General features: G+C 39.7%; 1 protein-coding gene across 2 annotated transcripts in view; it reads right to left on the bottom strand.

The window, feature by feature from the left end:
• Window positions 1-712: 712 nt before the first annotated feature.
• The window catches only part of LOC121730631 (transmembrane protein 68), a 28,528-nt gene continuing 13,110 nt past the window's right edge, over window positions 713-16,130 (bottom strand). For both annotated transcript variants that reach the window (XM_042119781.1, XM_042119775.1), the window contains exons 2-6: window positions 4,431-4,569; window positions 3,172-3,266; window positions 2,062-2,399; window positions 1,622-1,846; window positions 713-1,401 (exon numbers count right to left, since the gene is read on the bottom strand). In XM_042119781.1, coding sequence (XP_041975715.1) covers window positions 1,105-1,401; window positions 1,622-1,846; window positions 2,062-2,399; window positions 3,172-3,266; window positions 4,431-4,569 — 1,094 coding nt within the window. In that variant the 3' untranslated portion in view covers window positions 713-1,104. The remainder of the gene's footprint in view (window positions 1,402-1,621; window positions 1,847-2,061; window positions 2,400-3,171; window positions 3,267-4,430; window positions 4,570-16,130) is intronic.

The raw sequence follows: 16,130 nt of genomic DNA, 5'->3' as shown, positions 1-16,130 counted from the left end.
TCTTATCAATAGCAATTATTCTTTGTAGATATTATAATATTTTTCACTATACAGGTGTAACGAAACTTAGTTATAATACTTTAGGATGTGCATTGTGCATGTGTTCCTTGTTAGAGGGGGACTGCGTTGCATACAAAAGCGAAAAAAAAATTGGTCTTTCAGCGCTACTACTTTCACAGTGAACTCTTTTCAAGGAACACGTACACACCCTTAAGAATTATCACTTAGTTTTGTTACAACTTGTAGAGTATAGAGTTATAGACTATAGACACTAACATTTACATATTATTATTACAGTAATAAGTACATATTTGAGAACTGTTAACATGTTAAACTACACGAGAGCTAATCTACATCGGCTACAAAAATGTTATATTGGCCAATTAAGTAGTTTTTGTCGGTACTAAGTAGTTTCCATACGACTAACTTATCACTAGTGGCTTGGCCCGCGACTTCGCTCGTGCTGTACATTCACACACTATGATTTGGCTTATTCTCGCAAAAAAAACATCTGCAACACGAATGCCCATTTATTCCTAAATATTTTCATATAAGTACTATAATAAAACGTATTACAAAAAAATCAGTACATACTTTATTTCTATTTGTGAAGTATATATTTTGTCTTTTACTGTATCACATGCGCACGTCCCGCCTACTGCCGTAGCGCGGCGTGTACCGCCCTGAGCCCCCCCCCCCCCCCCCCCCCCCACATTACAATATTAAATATATTGGCTTATATTTGGTTTGTAACATCGCGGATTGTGGTGAGTGCAAAACGGGCAAGTAGATATTATATTGCACAAGGTCTTTGCGACCCCGCTAGCAGTTTTTATATGTTACACCCGCTTTGAAAAAATCCGCTCCTCTGGATTTCCCCGACTCGGTTAGGAAATTCTTGTACTTCAGTCAGTAGATACATATATTATAATAAATATAAAATGCTCCTATATCACCGCAGCTACATATCACCGCTTAAGTCTAAGTCAACGTAAATTCGTAAAATGCTGTATTTGTACAATCTACACCGACACCGGGCCGCGGCGGGCGCCCGACCACGGGAGCACGTCACTGTCACTCGGTCCTGCGGTCGCCCGCGCGACATTACGACACTTTCGCCTTCTCCCTCCCGCCCGTGGTTACGCCACGGTTGTCGCCAGCGTTGTCTCGCTCGCACGCATCGCCCGCGCTCTCTTTAGCTCTCGCGTCGCCCGCGCTGTCTCTTTCCCGCCCGTCGTCCTTGCCGCTCTTTGTTACTCCGTTCTGGCAGAAGCCGTTGGTGTCAGTTTTCTTGGTCCTCCCCGGCTTGGGCAGCTCGCACACGCGCTCCAGCAGGCCGTAGAAGATGTTGCCGGGGATGCGCTGGTGCTCCTCGATCAGATTCTCCACCGCGCGCGCCACCTGCACACAAGAAAAAAATTGATAACGCACGAGAAAGCAAAATGCAACAGTAGCAAATACCATTTAAAAATAATAGTACATATTTTTAATTTTTACGATTTTAAGAGTCTAACATACAAATCGGCAACCACCAGTGTCATCATCATTAAAGCGATTGAAAAGTTCCAAAATCCCCAGACTATTAGCGATATGGCCAATGGGTTATGGAGCGCGTCGGTACCTTCTGCTGGAGCTGCTGCGGCGTGTCGGCGGGGTCGTAGGGCACGGGCGGGCCGAGGTGCGTGACGAGCTTGACGGGGAAGCCGCCGTACACGGGCGCCAGCGGCACGCGCGTGGCGGCGTACGCGCGCAGGCACGCGCCGCGCAGCCAGCCCACCGTGCGGAACGCCTCGCGCACGTTCTGCGTGAACATCGGCACGATCGGCACCTTCGCCTCCAGCGCCACCTGCGGCGTCCACATTAGTTATTACTACAATAAGCGTGATTTGCGACTAGGTACTGGGCTGGTTAATTTCGCCGATGTATTCATATTAATGTCATAAAGGGAGACAAGTTTTCTGCGTGTAGTCACTCTCGCGATATTGGAGGAAGGTTGCCAATTAGAACTTTTGTCTCGAAAGCGACTATAATCTGAAGTCGGAGCATTATTGAGTGTAGTACCTTGGCGAAGCCGTATCGCGACTTCCAGAAGAGCTTGTAGTTGTGGTCGCCGAACTGCGCCTCGTAGACGCCGCCGGGCGCGATGGCGAGCGGGTGTCCGGCGCGCAGCACGCCGGCGCACTCCGCCACCGTGCCGGGGATGACGCACAGCGCGTCCAGCAGCGCCGCCCAGCCCGGGATGCGGAACAGGAAGCGGTCGGCGACGGTGTGCACGTGCGTGCTGCGCGCCAGCAGCATGCGCGCGATGAAGTAGTACATGTCCACCGGCAGCGCGCCGTGGTAGTAGATCACCAGGAACGGGCCCGCGGGGAGGTGCTCCAGCCCGCGGATCTCGTAACCTGCGCGCGCGAGGAGAGATCGGTCAATACCCTGTACTCGGTAAGTTGACGTCTGACACCACCTTTGACCCGACGTCGTAACGTCATAATAATCTTCGAGTACATAATTTATATTGATCCCATTCAGTCTCGTCACTCGTGAGGTAAACAAAGGGAGTAGCGACTATTCTAGTTTTAAACTATTATGTTTTATTTTTAATTTAACATAAATTACAAATTACTTTAATAACCTCCGTGAATAGTGTTTTAACTTGTAATACCACTTCATTGTGTTGTTATATATAATTATAAGTATTTGCACGTTGATCTTCATATTATGCGTTTTTTGTTGGTCGTGTGTGAACCGCGCGGCGGCGGCGGCGTGAGAGCATAATAATATCAACAGTTTTTTGTTCAAACTAATTAACATAAAACTTCAAAAACTAAAATTATTGTAAATTCGACACTTTATATTATTATGGAAGTACCTATACTACCTAAGGGGAAAAAGAATTAGCTACTGCTACACCGTAGACCGACCAACGCTCATCCAGAATCCAAGCTTGTGCAGGGCTTATTGCTTAACGTGGTCCAAGAAGGCGTGGCGCAAAAAAGGGTGTGTTCTAGTACGAAGCCTGTAATCCTTCGGACTTCATACCAGGCGAAAACCCTCCCTCCTTTTTATGTCTTTCTTAGTGAATTAGGTCTACGAGTGAAGGTGTACAGTGTATAGTGGTGTGGGCGTGTGCGCACACCACTATACTCGAGGTGCGTGTGCGCAGTAGGTACGTACCGTGCCAGAGCCAGCCGTGCGCGTCCCACAGCGCGCAGATGGCCAGCAGTGCCGCCTGCCGCCAGTCCGTCTGGACGCCGTCCACGATGCGGTGCCTGCAAACGACAACAGTACTTATTTTATTAAGATAAATTAAGGCTAAAAGAAGTATTACAAAATTTATATTACAAAATCCGCCCAGGAGCTTAGGTTCCACAGCTTAAGCGCAAACTCGAAAATAACCACTCGCGCTCACCACAAAAAGAAAAACAGACTATAAAACTGTCACTTCTTTTCTTTGGCCTATGCCCTATCTACTATGGCCACGCTTAGCTATCTGCGTAGGGTTTATAGGTTAGTATAGAAAATAATGGAAGGTGCAGACACCTACCAAATGTAGTTTCATAGTTTTTATATACATGATAAGTGAGAATATGAGCGATATCATTCCAGATCGGGCGACAGTCGCTGGTGGCCGGTATCACGCGGCACGCCGCCGCCGAGTGACGGTCGTCGGTCGACGGTCGACGGTCGCGGGACGACCGACCTCATTATACCTACCATCCATTAATCATTGCTCATTACAATTATTTTTAATTACTCGCCGAGTTCGTTTAAACTAAATTTTAAAAATGCAACCTTCCTGTTAAATCACTATCAAGTAACCGAACTTGACCTTCAACATAATTTATGCTCTACCCACTTCACTATTATTTATTAGCTCATACATAGAAGACTAATATATTTTATTAGGAACAGAAGTAAGTAAACTCTCCTCTTTTTTTCCAAAAAGACAAATCCTTATGTCTGCGGCGTCGATTGTTTTTGTGACATTTGTTGCATTAGCATTTTTTAAATAATCGCTTGACCTTAGATACACATTTTTTTTGCATATTCACGATAGGAAACACACGCTACAATGAAGTATTATAAAACAAATAACAATACATCGATACCCACACGATACCTATTACCTACCTAGGGTAATGTCTTCGCATATAAATTCAATAGATATTTAGCTACTGTACACTCGCCGCGATAATCTCGATTCTCGAGAGATGAGAAGATGTCAAAGCGCGACATGGCGCGGGCGAGTAGCGACATTACACATTATATAAGATTTTAGACTGGATGGGAGACTGGTTAATTGATATCTAATAATTAAAAGCGCCTTAGGTAGACGATTCACTGTCTCATCATCACACTTTTTCGTTTCCCGTCGAGCGCACCACGGGCCACGGCGAATTGTGCTGAAAACGCTGCAGACGATGGTAGGTCACCTGTACAGACGGTAGACATGGTAGATGACGCTGCTGGCGTAGATGAGCACGATGATGACGGCGGGCAGCAGGAAGGTCACCACCACCGGCGTCAGCACCCACGTCAGCCACAGGCTGTACTCCGTGTCCACGTACTCCACTGGAACAGACAGCTGTTATTAGATCAATAGAGTAGTCGAGTGACAGATTGATCAGTAATCGTTATATTGTGTTTCTATTGTTTTATATTTAACAACACTGTGCTATGCTGACTTGCGTTATGTGGCAACTGGCATAGAATATGAATAGGTACGGCTAGGAAAGTAGTCAAAACGTCACGATTAAGTAAGAAAAATGCTCCGCGTCAAAATTAGTAAGTTTTCCAAACAATACTACATATAAGTTATTCCAGAAATTACGACGTAGCCGGCATCCGCAACGAACTTGGCCTAGATAGTAGCTGGGCCCAGGGCCAGTCTGTTATCTGAGGGCGCTGCACCAGTCGCCGGCGCGATAGTCTCCCTCCCGGCCGGCGCGGGCGGCGCTATCGGCCCGATATCCTGTAGATATCGACCGGGATGCCGTTATCGCGGACCTCGCCCCGGCGACGCCCCGAGACGCCCCGGTTCATGGTGCGAGTGGCGTAACTCGTGAGTCGTGTCGATTACACAACACAGATAAATAGACAAATACACCCAACCCTTTTTTTTTAAGAAACTCAAATTCTCCGACTGAAGAATCACGCGGAAGCGTGGCCGAGCCTAGTTCGAGCTCAAAGAACCGGTTGGAATAACTCAAAAGCAAAATCTTATGCATTTTCAAAAACACCTCCGCTTTGTTATTCTGCCATATTCAAGGGTTCATTTATACGTGGGAGAGCCATGCTTCGGCACGAATGGGCCGGCTCGACCGGATAAATACCACGTTCTCACAGAAAACCGGCGTGAAACAGCGCTTGCGCTGTGTTTCGCCGAGTGAGTTTACCGGAGGCCCAATCCCCTAACCCCTACCCTATTCCCTTCCCTACCCTCAACTATTCCCTTCCCTTCCCCACCCTCCTCTATTAACCTATTCCCTCCTAAAAGGTCGGCAACGCACTTGCAGCTCTTCTGATGCTGCGAGTGTCCATGGGCGACGGAAGTTGCTTTCCATCAGGTGACCCGTTTGCTCGTTTGCCCCCTTATTTCATAAAAAAAAAGGGTTTTCTCATTCTTCATCTATTGTATTTTTCTGGAAGCAACACGATGCCAACCAGACCACTTTTTTTAACGAATAAGCCACCACTGCTGGGCCCGGGTTTTTCGCATATGATTTAGTCCGTAGGTAGCTGGTGAGTGGTGACTGATGGATTTTTTTAATGAAATAAGGGGGCAAACGAGCAAACGGGTCACCTGATGGAAAGCAACTTCCGTCGCCCATGGATACTGGCAGCATCAGAAGAGCTGCAGGTGCGTTACCGGCCTTTTAAGAGGGAATAGGGTAATAGGGGAGGGGAATAGGGGAGGGTAGGGAAGGGAATAGGGGAGGGTAGGGAAGGGAATAGGGTAGGGGATTGGGCCTCCGGTAAACTCACTCACTCGGCGAAACACGCCGTTGTTTCACGCCGGTTTTCGGTGAGAACGTGGTATTTCTCCGGTCGAGGCGGCCCATTCGTGCCGAAGCATGGCTCTCCCACGTGTACTATGTGGATGGATAGCTGGTGACTTATCACCTCCTTGCAAGTTGCAACAGATCGAGTCCCAACTCGTTATTATTGTAATTTTGTGAATGAAACTGAGGCAGGCCCGGGCCACCTTGAGCGCGGCGATAAGCTACAATAACAGCGACAACCGCCACCAATGTCAATGCCACCATCCGACTATTATTGCGGCATAAAGTAAACACGATAAAACTCGAAATATAACAACTCTAATTTCTTTGTGTATTATACATATATGCGAGGCAAAAGTTACGTTAATGTACGGCGAAGGTCGGGAGGTCGAGAGGTCGGGACTCGGGGTGGGCTGGTGCCGGTGACCCGCTGGCCGCTTGTCGACGGTCAATGATGTTCGAAACAATAATCTGATGCTTCCAATTTCAATTTATTAAGAGGCCAAGGTTTGACAGTAGGTTTGTACCTACACAATACACATCCTGGGCTACGTCTACGAATAATAAAAATAATAATAATAACAATACATACTAATGCAAACATGATGATGTTGATGAGATAATGATTAATATGAGATTCAATTAAATAAAGATACATGGGTGATGTGACGTTCATTCGATTTATGAAATAGACATAAATTTTAACCCAGGGTGAACTTTAACCAGGAGCCTTATTCCCGAAACTGATATCAATCTGATATCAGATTTTTGACATTTTACTCTTTAGACATCAAAATAGAGCTATTTTAGATGTCTAAAGTGTCAAAAATCTGATATCAGATTGATATCAGTTTCGGGGATAAGGCCGCTGGACTCATGGAAGGAAGCCTGTTAGCAAACATAGACGGTAGACCACAAGTTGTCATCTAAGCCACTAATATATTATATTCTGTGTCTAAGCATCCAGCTATTCCAGACCAGATGGGGGCTATAATTTCTAATGACTCTCCGGAATCTTTGCGGGAGTGAGACGAAACTGGCGAGACATTATTTTTGCGCTTTTCGAGGCTTATCAACATCGAGATAAAGATTAAAGGTACTGTTCTTTAGATCTTAATTAGTTTCTGCGAGACGAGAGGGCGAAGGGACGCAGCCGCACGGCGCACAGTGTTTTAGAAATTCCCAAAATCGGACATTTTGGGGATTTTGGGGATTTCTAAAACACTGTGCGGCGGCGGCGCACACTCACACGACGATGCACACTCACACGACGATAAACCCGCTGACATTGAACGCGGCAAGTTCACGGACGAAGATTGTTTTGTGAGCGATAGCGCTATCTCCGCGCGATATCGCACTCCAGCGCAGAGAAATGAGAAATTAGCAAGAGACCCAAATATTATTGCGTCATGAGAGATGAGGTCGTGCGTCACTAGGGACTCGCTACGCACGTAGGCCATATTATATTGTATTATCTATGCGTAGGCCGCGCCGTAGCACTGGCCGCACCGCGCCGCGCCGTAGCTTTCGGGTGCCTTGGCAGTTGGGCCTCGAGACATTCTGGCCCTGAAGGGTTCACTCTGTAACAATTTTTAGGGTTCCGTACCCAAAAGGTAAAAACGGGACCCTATTACTGAGACTTCGATGTCTGTCTGTCTGTCTCTAGGCTGTAACTCAAGAACCGCTATAGCTAGAATTCTGAAATTTTCACAAATTATGTATATCTGTTGCCGCTATAACAACAAATACTAAAAACAAAATACAATAAATATTTAAGAGGGGCCTCCATACAACAAACTTGTGTTTTTTTTTTGCCTTTTTTGCTCTATATCAATAATGGCGACAGGTAGGTGCTTGAATTTTTCTCAAAGTCCTTAATTATATGTGTACTTTAATATTTAATAATAATATTAAAATAAAATAAAAAATAAAGGGGGGCTCCCATACAAAAAACACAATTTTTGGCCTAATTTTGCTCTATAATGGTACGGAACCCTACGTGCGCGAGTCCGACTCGCATTTAGCCGATTATTCAGATCCTGCCTTCTCACTTCTGCATACTTCATTATTTAGTCGTGACTCGCGATTTTCAAACGAAACTTAATACTTACCGAGTGGCGAGTGGATGCCAGCAGCTGGTGGTCACAATCTTAATTCATAAACGTACACAATATAATATTATTGTGGACACAATACCAACATTAATTGTTATTATAATTTATATGACCGATTTATAAAGACTGAAGAACTTAACGATGTAAAATGTGATTCACCGGACATTAAATCAATGGACGCCTTAAATTAATCTTGACCTCTAGAACCCAAGAAAATGTGTCCTTTCAAAATATAATATCATAATAATAAGTAATCATTTATTTCGGACAACACATCCATAAGTATTAGTTATTAAGTTAGTAACAATTTTTCTTATTGGTAGGGTGGTAGCATGTGGTAGTGTTAGTGGTAGTGTTAGTATGTTAGTTAGAATATTTTATCTTAAAAATTATGTTAGTAAGGTTAGGTATTGCATAAGTGATGAAAACGGTAAATTTACTAATCTTCTATATTTAATCGAGCAATTCTTGTATATATATATATATATATAAATATACATATATTTGGAATCTCGGAATCGGCTCCAACGATTTTCATAAAATTTAGTATATAAGGGGTTTCGGGGGCGATAAATCGATCTAGATAGGAATCATTTTTAGAAAATGTCATTTTATTCGTGTTTTATCAAATACAAGTCAAATAGCTAGTTGTTATTAAACCTAGTAAGTTCTAGAATATAAACATCGTGTAAAAAGCCCCACAGATTGATACATTAATTATTATTATTATTTATTACCTAATTAGGTAGCTGTACGGTATCTGACGAATTGAGATTACTGACCTATCCAATATCCATGCAATACAAATGCATGGCCATGCATACAAATATTATAAGATGCGAAACTGTGTCCGTCTGTCTGTTACCTCTTCACGTTTACCTAAGCGGCCTAAGCCCTAAGTGCCTTTCCACATTTCTACGTTATCCTCTGTTGAACCAACAAGTATAGAGATATTTTGGTTCCCGGGAAAGGACAAAGGATACTTTTCATCTCGGAAAAAAGTACGTTCCCGCGAAACGAATGTTTGTGCAACGGGGTTGCGAGCGTTAATTAGTAATAATAATGCTCATTGACATTATCAACTTTCATAATAAACAAGTCACTTTTTCAAGAACATACTTCCACAACCACTCTGCACTCGCACTCGTGACCACTGCACCTGTATCCCTATCTGACACATTCACGCCACTTTCACTCGCCAATCATTCCAAACAAATCAAAATCACTTCTAATACGTGTCTAGTCTATGGTCCGAGAAATCCCTGCATGGCCGCCATAGCATCGAACGCAGGGTTGAAGCGGGGAGAACTATTTCCTGAAACGGAAGGGTTCATGATCTATATACAAGATCAGGTCATCGACACCAAAAACTACAGGAAACACATGATACAAAGTACTGGAGCTGGCAGCGACGTTGTCATAATATAAAAAGCCCGAAACAATCCAACACATCACGAGCGCTTGTTCATCCATCATACAAACAGACTACAAACACAGATGCGACTGGTAGCTGCAGCTATCATACACCAGACACTCGCACGCAAGTACAAGCATCATCATACATCATCATACATCATCACAGACAAAATGCCATACTACAAAATATACACACCACAAACCATACTTGACTCACCTGTCTACAAACTATACTGGGACAGGATGATACTAACAGAAAAGATTGTTTATTATAACAGACCTGACATAACTCTACATGACAAAAGAAATCCCACCAAAACTTTAATAAAAATTTAAAAAGGAGCTAAGCAAAATATTGCATAGCTATGTAATATATCTATCGTAAAAAGTTCTCAGATCACATTCAAGCCAAGCTTTCAACTTATTTTGTAATTTAAATCAACATTCAGTGAATTTATCAATAGTTTTATTTATTTTATAATTATTATAGTGGCTCGACAATGAGCACAAGAAAAACAAAATATATAAAGTGTTTTTAGTATGTAACGACGCATGTGGACGATAGTACCCAATAAATCCAATCAGTCGCTGATTATTTCTCTAGTGCTCATTGCCAAGCCACTATAATAATTATAAAATAAAGAAAACTATTGATAAATTTACTGAATGTTGATTTAAATTACAAAATAAGTTGAAGGCTTGGCTTGAATGTGATCTGAGAACTTTTTACGATAGATATATTGAATGGCTATGCAATATTTTGCCTGCCTCCTTTTTACATTTTATGTTTTGGTGGGATTTCATTTCTTTTTTTAAGGTTTCTTTTCTTTTCAGGTCACGTTAAAACTTTTCTGTAGTTAGCTTAGCACACATTCTCTATCTCTAGGTATATATTCTAGGTCGTAAAATTAATTGATAATAACAGGTAGGTACTTCTACAAAGTACAAATTCTATGACGATAGCCCAACAACTTTTGAACTTTCAGGAGGTTATTCGTGCACCGATGTTACTTTCGATTGAATATTACGACCTATCCCGGATTTTTTTAAACCATACTAATTGTACTCCGCAAACAAGCGATACCGCGATGGGAGTGCTACACCATCTATCGAGCGAGTATGGAGTGTACATCGTAATTCGCAGTTCTGATTTCATTTATATTTTAATCGAATTTAATTATCATAGTTTCATTGTTAACTTTGTTAACACTATTTTTTCTTTTGTACGTAAAATAATTATTATGAAGTCGAAACTCATTTTTGATGTTCTTGCAAAGCCACAGACATAAAAATCTTTTCTAAAGTTTAAAGTTTATTAAAAGTTATATTATACTTTTCAGTTTTTAGATTTCCTTACACAAAGCATGAAAACGGGAGCATATTCCTAATGAGTCTAGACTTCGCTGTCTGTCTGTCGTCCGTCCGTGTGTCACGAGGATAGATCTCGAGAACCGCAATAGCTAGGTATTTTAATTTTTTACAAATTATGTACTTTTGTTGTCGCTATAAAAGCTAATAGTCCAACGAAAATAAAATAAATGATTAATCGGGGGTCTCATACAACAAACACGTTTTTTTGCCCTTTTCTGCTCTATATCCATAATGGTAAAAGTAAGGTTTTGAAAATTTCAGAAAATACTTAATTGTATTTCAACTTTAATATTAAGTAATAAAAAGATCCCACCAAAAACATTTTCATGTAAAAATGTTGCTAAGATGAGAACATAATAATATTATAGTTCGTCATGTTAAAAAATAGTGAGATCTCATGTAGAGCCAAGTTTCTAACCTTAGGTACATACTCAGCCCTAAATCTAAAAACCTTAAGTTTACACTAAAGGGCGGCAAAATATTTGATAATAATATTATAATGTGTCAGTCGCACGAGAAGTATCTAAAAACTCTACACATTAGTTAAAATCGGTGGCCTAGCCATTTATCATTGGTTACGGTATATTATTAAGTTCAAAGCCCTGACGAATAACAAAATGGCCAAGCCACCGATTTTGTCTAATGTGTAGAGTTTTTAGATTCTTCTCGTAAAAGCAACTCTTTTTTATTTATAACTAACCGTAAACCGATGTTGTTTGCATTAAAAATATATTTTAAGACCTACTATACTAATTATCCTAAAATTCCTAATCAATCTGTTTCAAGTTTAAGTAAACTTGAAAAAGATTGATAGTTAAGTAACTAATTATTATTATTATAATTAATGAAATATTCTTATTAATTACATATTTGCAAAAAAATGCTAAGCTACGACTATTCTTTGGACTTACGTACTTACGTACCCGAAGGGTAAAAACGGGACCCTATTACTAAGACTTCGTTGTCTTTCCGTCTATCCGTCTGTCCGGCCGTCTGTCTGTCTGTCTGTCTGTCTGTCTGTCTGTCTCTAGGCTGTAACTCAAGAACGGTAATAGCTAGAGAGTTGGAATTTTCACAGATTATGTATATCTATTGCCGCTGTAACAACAAATACTAAAAATAAAATAAAATTAATATTAAAGGGGGCTCCCATACAACAAACGTGATTTTTGGGCTTTTTTGCTCTATATCAATAATGGCAACAGGTAGGTACTTGATTTTTTCTCAAAGTCCTTATTTATATGTCTTATTTTATATTTAATAATAATATTAAAATAAAATAAAAAATTAATTCAACTATCTGGCATTATTCAAACCAAAGTTACGAGGGTTCAAAAATACGATGAAACGTTGCGAGAAAAGGTAGGGAGTGCCCTTGCGCGCTTCGCTTGGCTCATCTTGGCAGGGGCACTCCCGTGCCCCCAGAACATAAACTTGTGATTTAAGGGGGGCTCCCATACTCTATGTACGCCAGTCCATAATTTTCCCTGTCATTGTGGATAACGACCTACCTTGTTGCCAAATTTCAAGGTTCTAAGTCTGCTAGAAGTATCTTCTATTTCTTCGCTCCTATTAGTCTTACCGTGATAAAATATAGCCTATAATAGCCTTCCTCGATAAATGGGCTATCTAACACTGAAATATTTTTTCAAATCGGACAAACAAACAAACACTTCCACTTTATAATATTAGTACAGATATGTTACCACGTTGTATGGGCAGACGCCATAGTCCTTCCATAGACCCAGTTACCCAGTCCACTAGCACCTCACCACCATTATAGCCCGGTATCATTTCTAATATCCATTCTCTGGTCGCTGGCTCTTCTTGGTCGTGCTCTCAGAGTGGAATATTATTATAAGAAACGCTAGCGTTCGTTGTGGTAAACATGACCCACGTTCAAAACGTGGTTGGTGCCGTCAAGTGTGTCAGAGGGGTGCAGCGTCAGCACGGACTGCGGCGAAGCCGGCCGCGGCAGGCGCTGCTGACGAGGCTTATGTCAACGTGTATTATTTATCTACAGTTTGTTACACCCTATATAATGAGTACGCATAATATTTCGCCGAAAACTACCGAGTAGGTACCGACTTAATAACAATCAAATTTGCATTAACTATTGTAATTAATCTTTTTGATGTGAATCCTATTATGGTGGAATTTGATATGGAACAAAAAATCTATTCACAAAAATCGCCATTATAAAGAGATAATTTTAAAGAAAAACGCGAAATTCTATTGCATTGACCAGCGGTACTCAAACTTTTTTGGAACCCTCTTAAGGCGTTACATTTTTGACGGATCCCAAAAACAAAGAGTTTTGTCTTTGAAAGAATTGTCTCCATGCTGGTGTCTGATGACATTTTGTTTATCGCACACGGACTACGGAGCACACTTTGGGAACGGCTAGTATAGACTATAGATTACAGGGCACGCCTTAAGCGTCAGAAGCCATAAATTGTAGCGTTTGAACAGGTAGAGCATCTCCAGCGAGTCCAGCGTGCGAAGTTGAAGAGAGAGTACGACTCAGGACTAAGGGGGCATTTTCAAAAAAATGTGTACCCCTGGTTTTTACCTTGTCCCTTGACTTCGCTACAGATTATTTGTAAAAAATTACATACTAACATTTTGTAATTTTAATGTAGGAGCATAAACAAGTTTTCTTTTATTAAAATACATTCACGTTTGTATATAATTTTATTTAGTATGAGATTTATAAGGGTTTTTAAGTACCGAAACCTATTAAATTCACCTGTCCCCTTCCCAGAAGTTGTAACAAAATCTTTAATAACTATTTTTTTTCTTAAAGTAAGTTACTTAAAAAACATATGTTAGATTCTTAAATACTTAATGTATCAATTGAATGTCTTGTTATTGAAAAATCTAACATAATTTAACTACAAATTAATTAAAATTATAATCATGAAAAAACAACCCGGCCGGAATGTTCGGTTTAGTGACCGTTTTTTTTAGTTTTATAAACATACTACAAAAATATTTTCGGCACTAAATGATAGCACTATATTTCATTGTACATCGAGAAACTTCAATTTAAATTTAGTAGTTAAAAATCTGCTACAAGACGCGGACGCAGGTTGGATGGTTCTTCAGGAACGGTTTATTTGTTCAGATAAGTGACCATATTTTGTAAGCATTATTATACTTTCTCCAACTGTTTTTACTGTTGACACGTTGCAAAATTAGTTTAGTATTTAGTATAAAAAATGAAATTGTGATAACTATTATCGGTTATTTACAAACACTTTAAAAGTAAAAGAAAGTAATATTACGTGACTTCCGACTTGTGACTTTTCGTATGGTCACATATAATGGAACGGACAAGTCACAACAGGCGGAAAGCATAAGGCTTAGTTCACATTTTAAATAAATTATTTTTTTATTCACAGATTTTATTAAGAAAATTGGAGATTTTTAAACTGGTACGATTAACGTACAAATATATTTTTTATTACTTATGTGTTAAGGTGACGCCGCGTTAAAGTAAAAAACCGTTTTGGATATGTTTTAGATTGCTAGTTTTCTATGAAAGGCCGGCCCGGCCTCTCACAGAAAACAAGCAATGGAACAGCAAAAAATGGAAAGGGCGTAAGCGACAAAATAGTTTTGTCGCGTAATTTAAAAACCATAAATACATTTCATATAAGCTATGGGCAAATTAAAGTGTATGCTTGAACCAATCCATGTACATTTTTGGAAGCTTAAATCACTCTCCTCTGTAGGGAAAAATAGGAATCCTTTTTTTTTACACAGGTCTATTTGATTGATTATTCTGTTTTATAAAAGTTGACCAATCGTGTTATGCTATGGGTAAATCAAAGACAAAGACATGATAAATACTGACAATGAACTTTAATTTCTTAGCTTTAGTTATTGCTGAGAAAAATCGATATCGCTACAGCCAAATCATAAAGGCGTCGACTTTACTTAACAATAACAAATATACTATTTAAAATTTAAGTACCTAAAAGTTTTATGTTTTTTAAAAATTTTGATTTTATTTCCACTACTTTTCTATCAGTAAAGTTGAAAATCATTTTGTGTCGTTGATATTTGCAGATTTATAATAACTAGACATCAGATTATATGCATTTGCATACTTGCATATGCAAATGCATATAATCACTTTTTAGGCGATAGTGCATATTTTGGCAATTTTTCGTTGATAGTGCATATTTCGGTAGTTTAACTTCCATGGGCATTAAGATTGCAATCGGAAAATGTTGGTAGAAAATTATTATTGGCGTATAATAAATAAATAAAAAGTCTTTATTTCAAGAAATTAAAAATCCTGTATTTTATGAAATTATAAAAATTGGCGCTTTTATTAATGTCACTACCGGAAAAGTCTTCAAAAAAATAATAAATTTTAATATTAAGTGACTTTTGATTGTGCATATTTTGTGCATATTTCGACCATTTTTCGTGCATATTTGCATGGATATTTCGGCACTTTGATCGTGCATATAATCCGATGTCATTAATAACTTAGGAATTCGTAGACATGTGAACACATCTTTATGATTATGAGATGTTCGTCCCTCTAATTATTGAAGTTAAATCTATGAAATCAAAGAATTTTTTACTTTTATAAGTAGTGCAACAATAAAAATGTTTAAATAAAAGGTTTTTGTGTTATAAAAACTCCTTTAAATATGTTAAATATTACTTACTCATGTAAAAAAATTAAAAATAACCTAGTGGTTGGGTCACATAGTCACACTATGGATTAAAAATAATTGCTATTCTTGTTGATCCTTGAAATTATCAAAATTTTTTTTAATAAACAATTAAATATGCATTTCACTAGATTAAATTAACGAAGAAATCCATTTATTGCTGTATTTTTTTGTATTAAATTATATTTTACATTTAGTCGCACAACGGAATCTGTTTCGTCGAAAATTCGATTTTGTTTCAATAATATCAGAATAATATAACGTTTTCAGCGTTCTTTTTAACTTATTCCATTAGTTCAATATTTTTCCTTGTATATGACATTCAAAAAAAGGTAAATAAATGACCTTAAAAAATATAGACATATTTTTGCAAGGGTACACGTTTTTTTGAAAATGCCCAAGGACTCACTTCACGTAAGTGAATGAAACGAGAGAAATGCCCCCGAGCACCGCAGAGACCGCAGCTTCCTAGTTCCTGCGTGCTGTACGGTGTACCGTACTCCGCGCTGCGGCTGCGGTCGGCGAAACCTCCGGCT

Source organism: Aricia agestis, chromosome 1 (assembly GCF_905147365.1).
Source record: "Aricia agestis chromosome 1, ilAriAges1.1, whole genome shotgun sequence".
NCBI classification, from domain to species: domain Eukaryota; kingdom Metazoa; phylum Arthropoda; class Insecta; order Lepidoptera; family Lycaenidae; genus Aricia; species Aricia agestis.
Note: the sequence above shows the minus strand (reverse complement) of the source record. Positions and strands in the feature narration are given on the sequence as shown.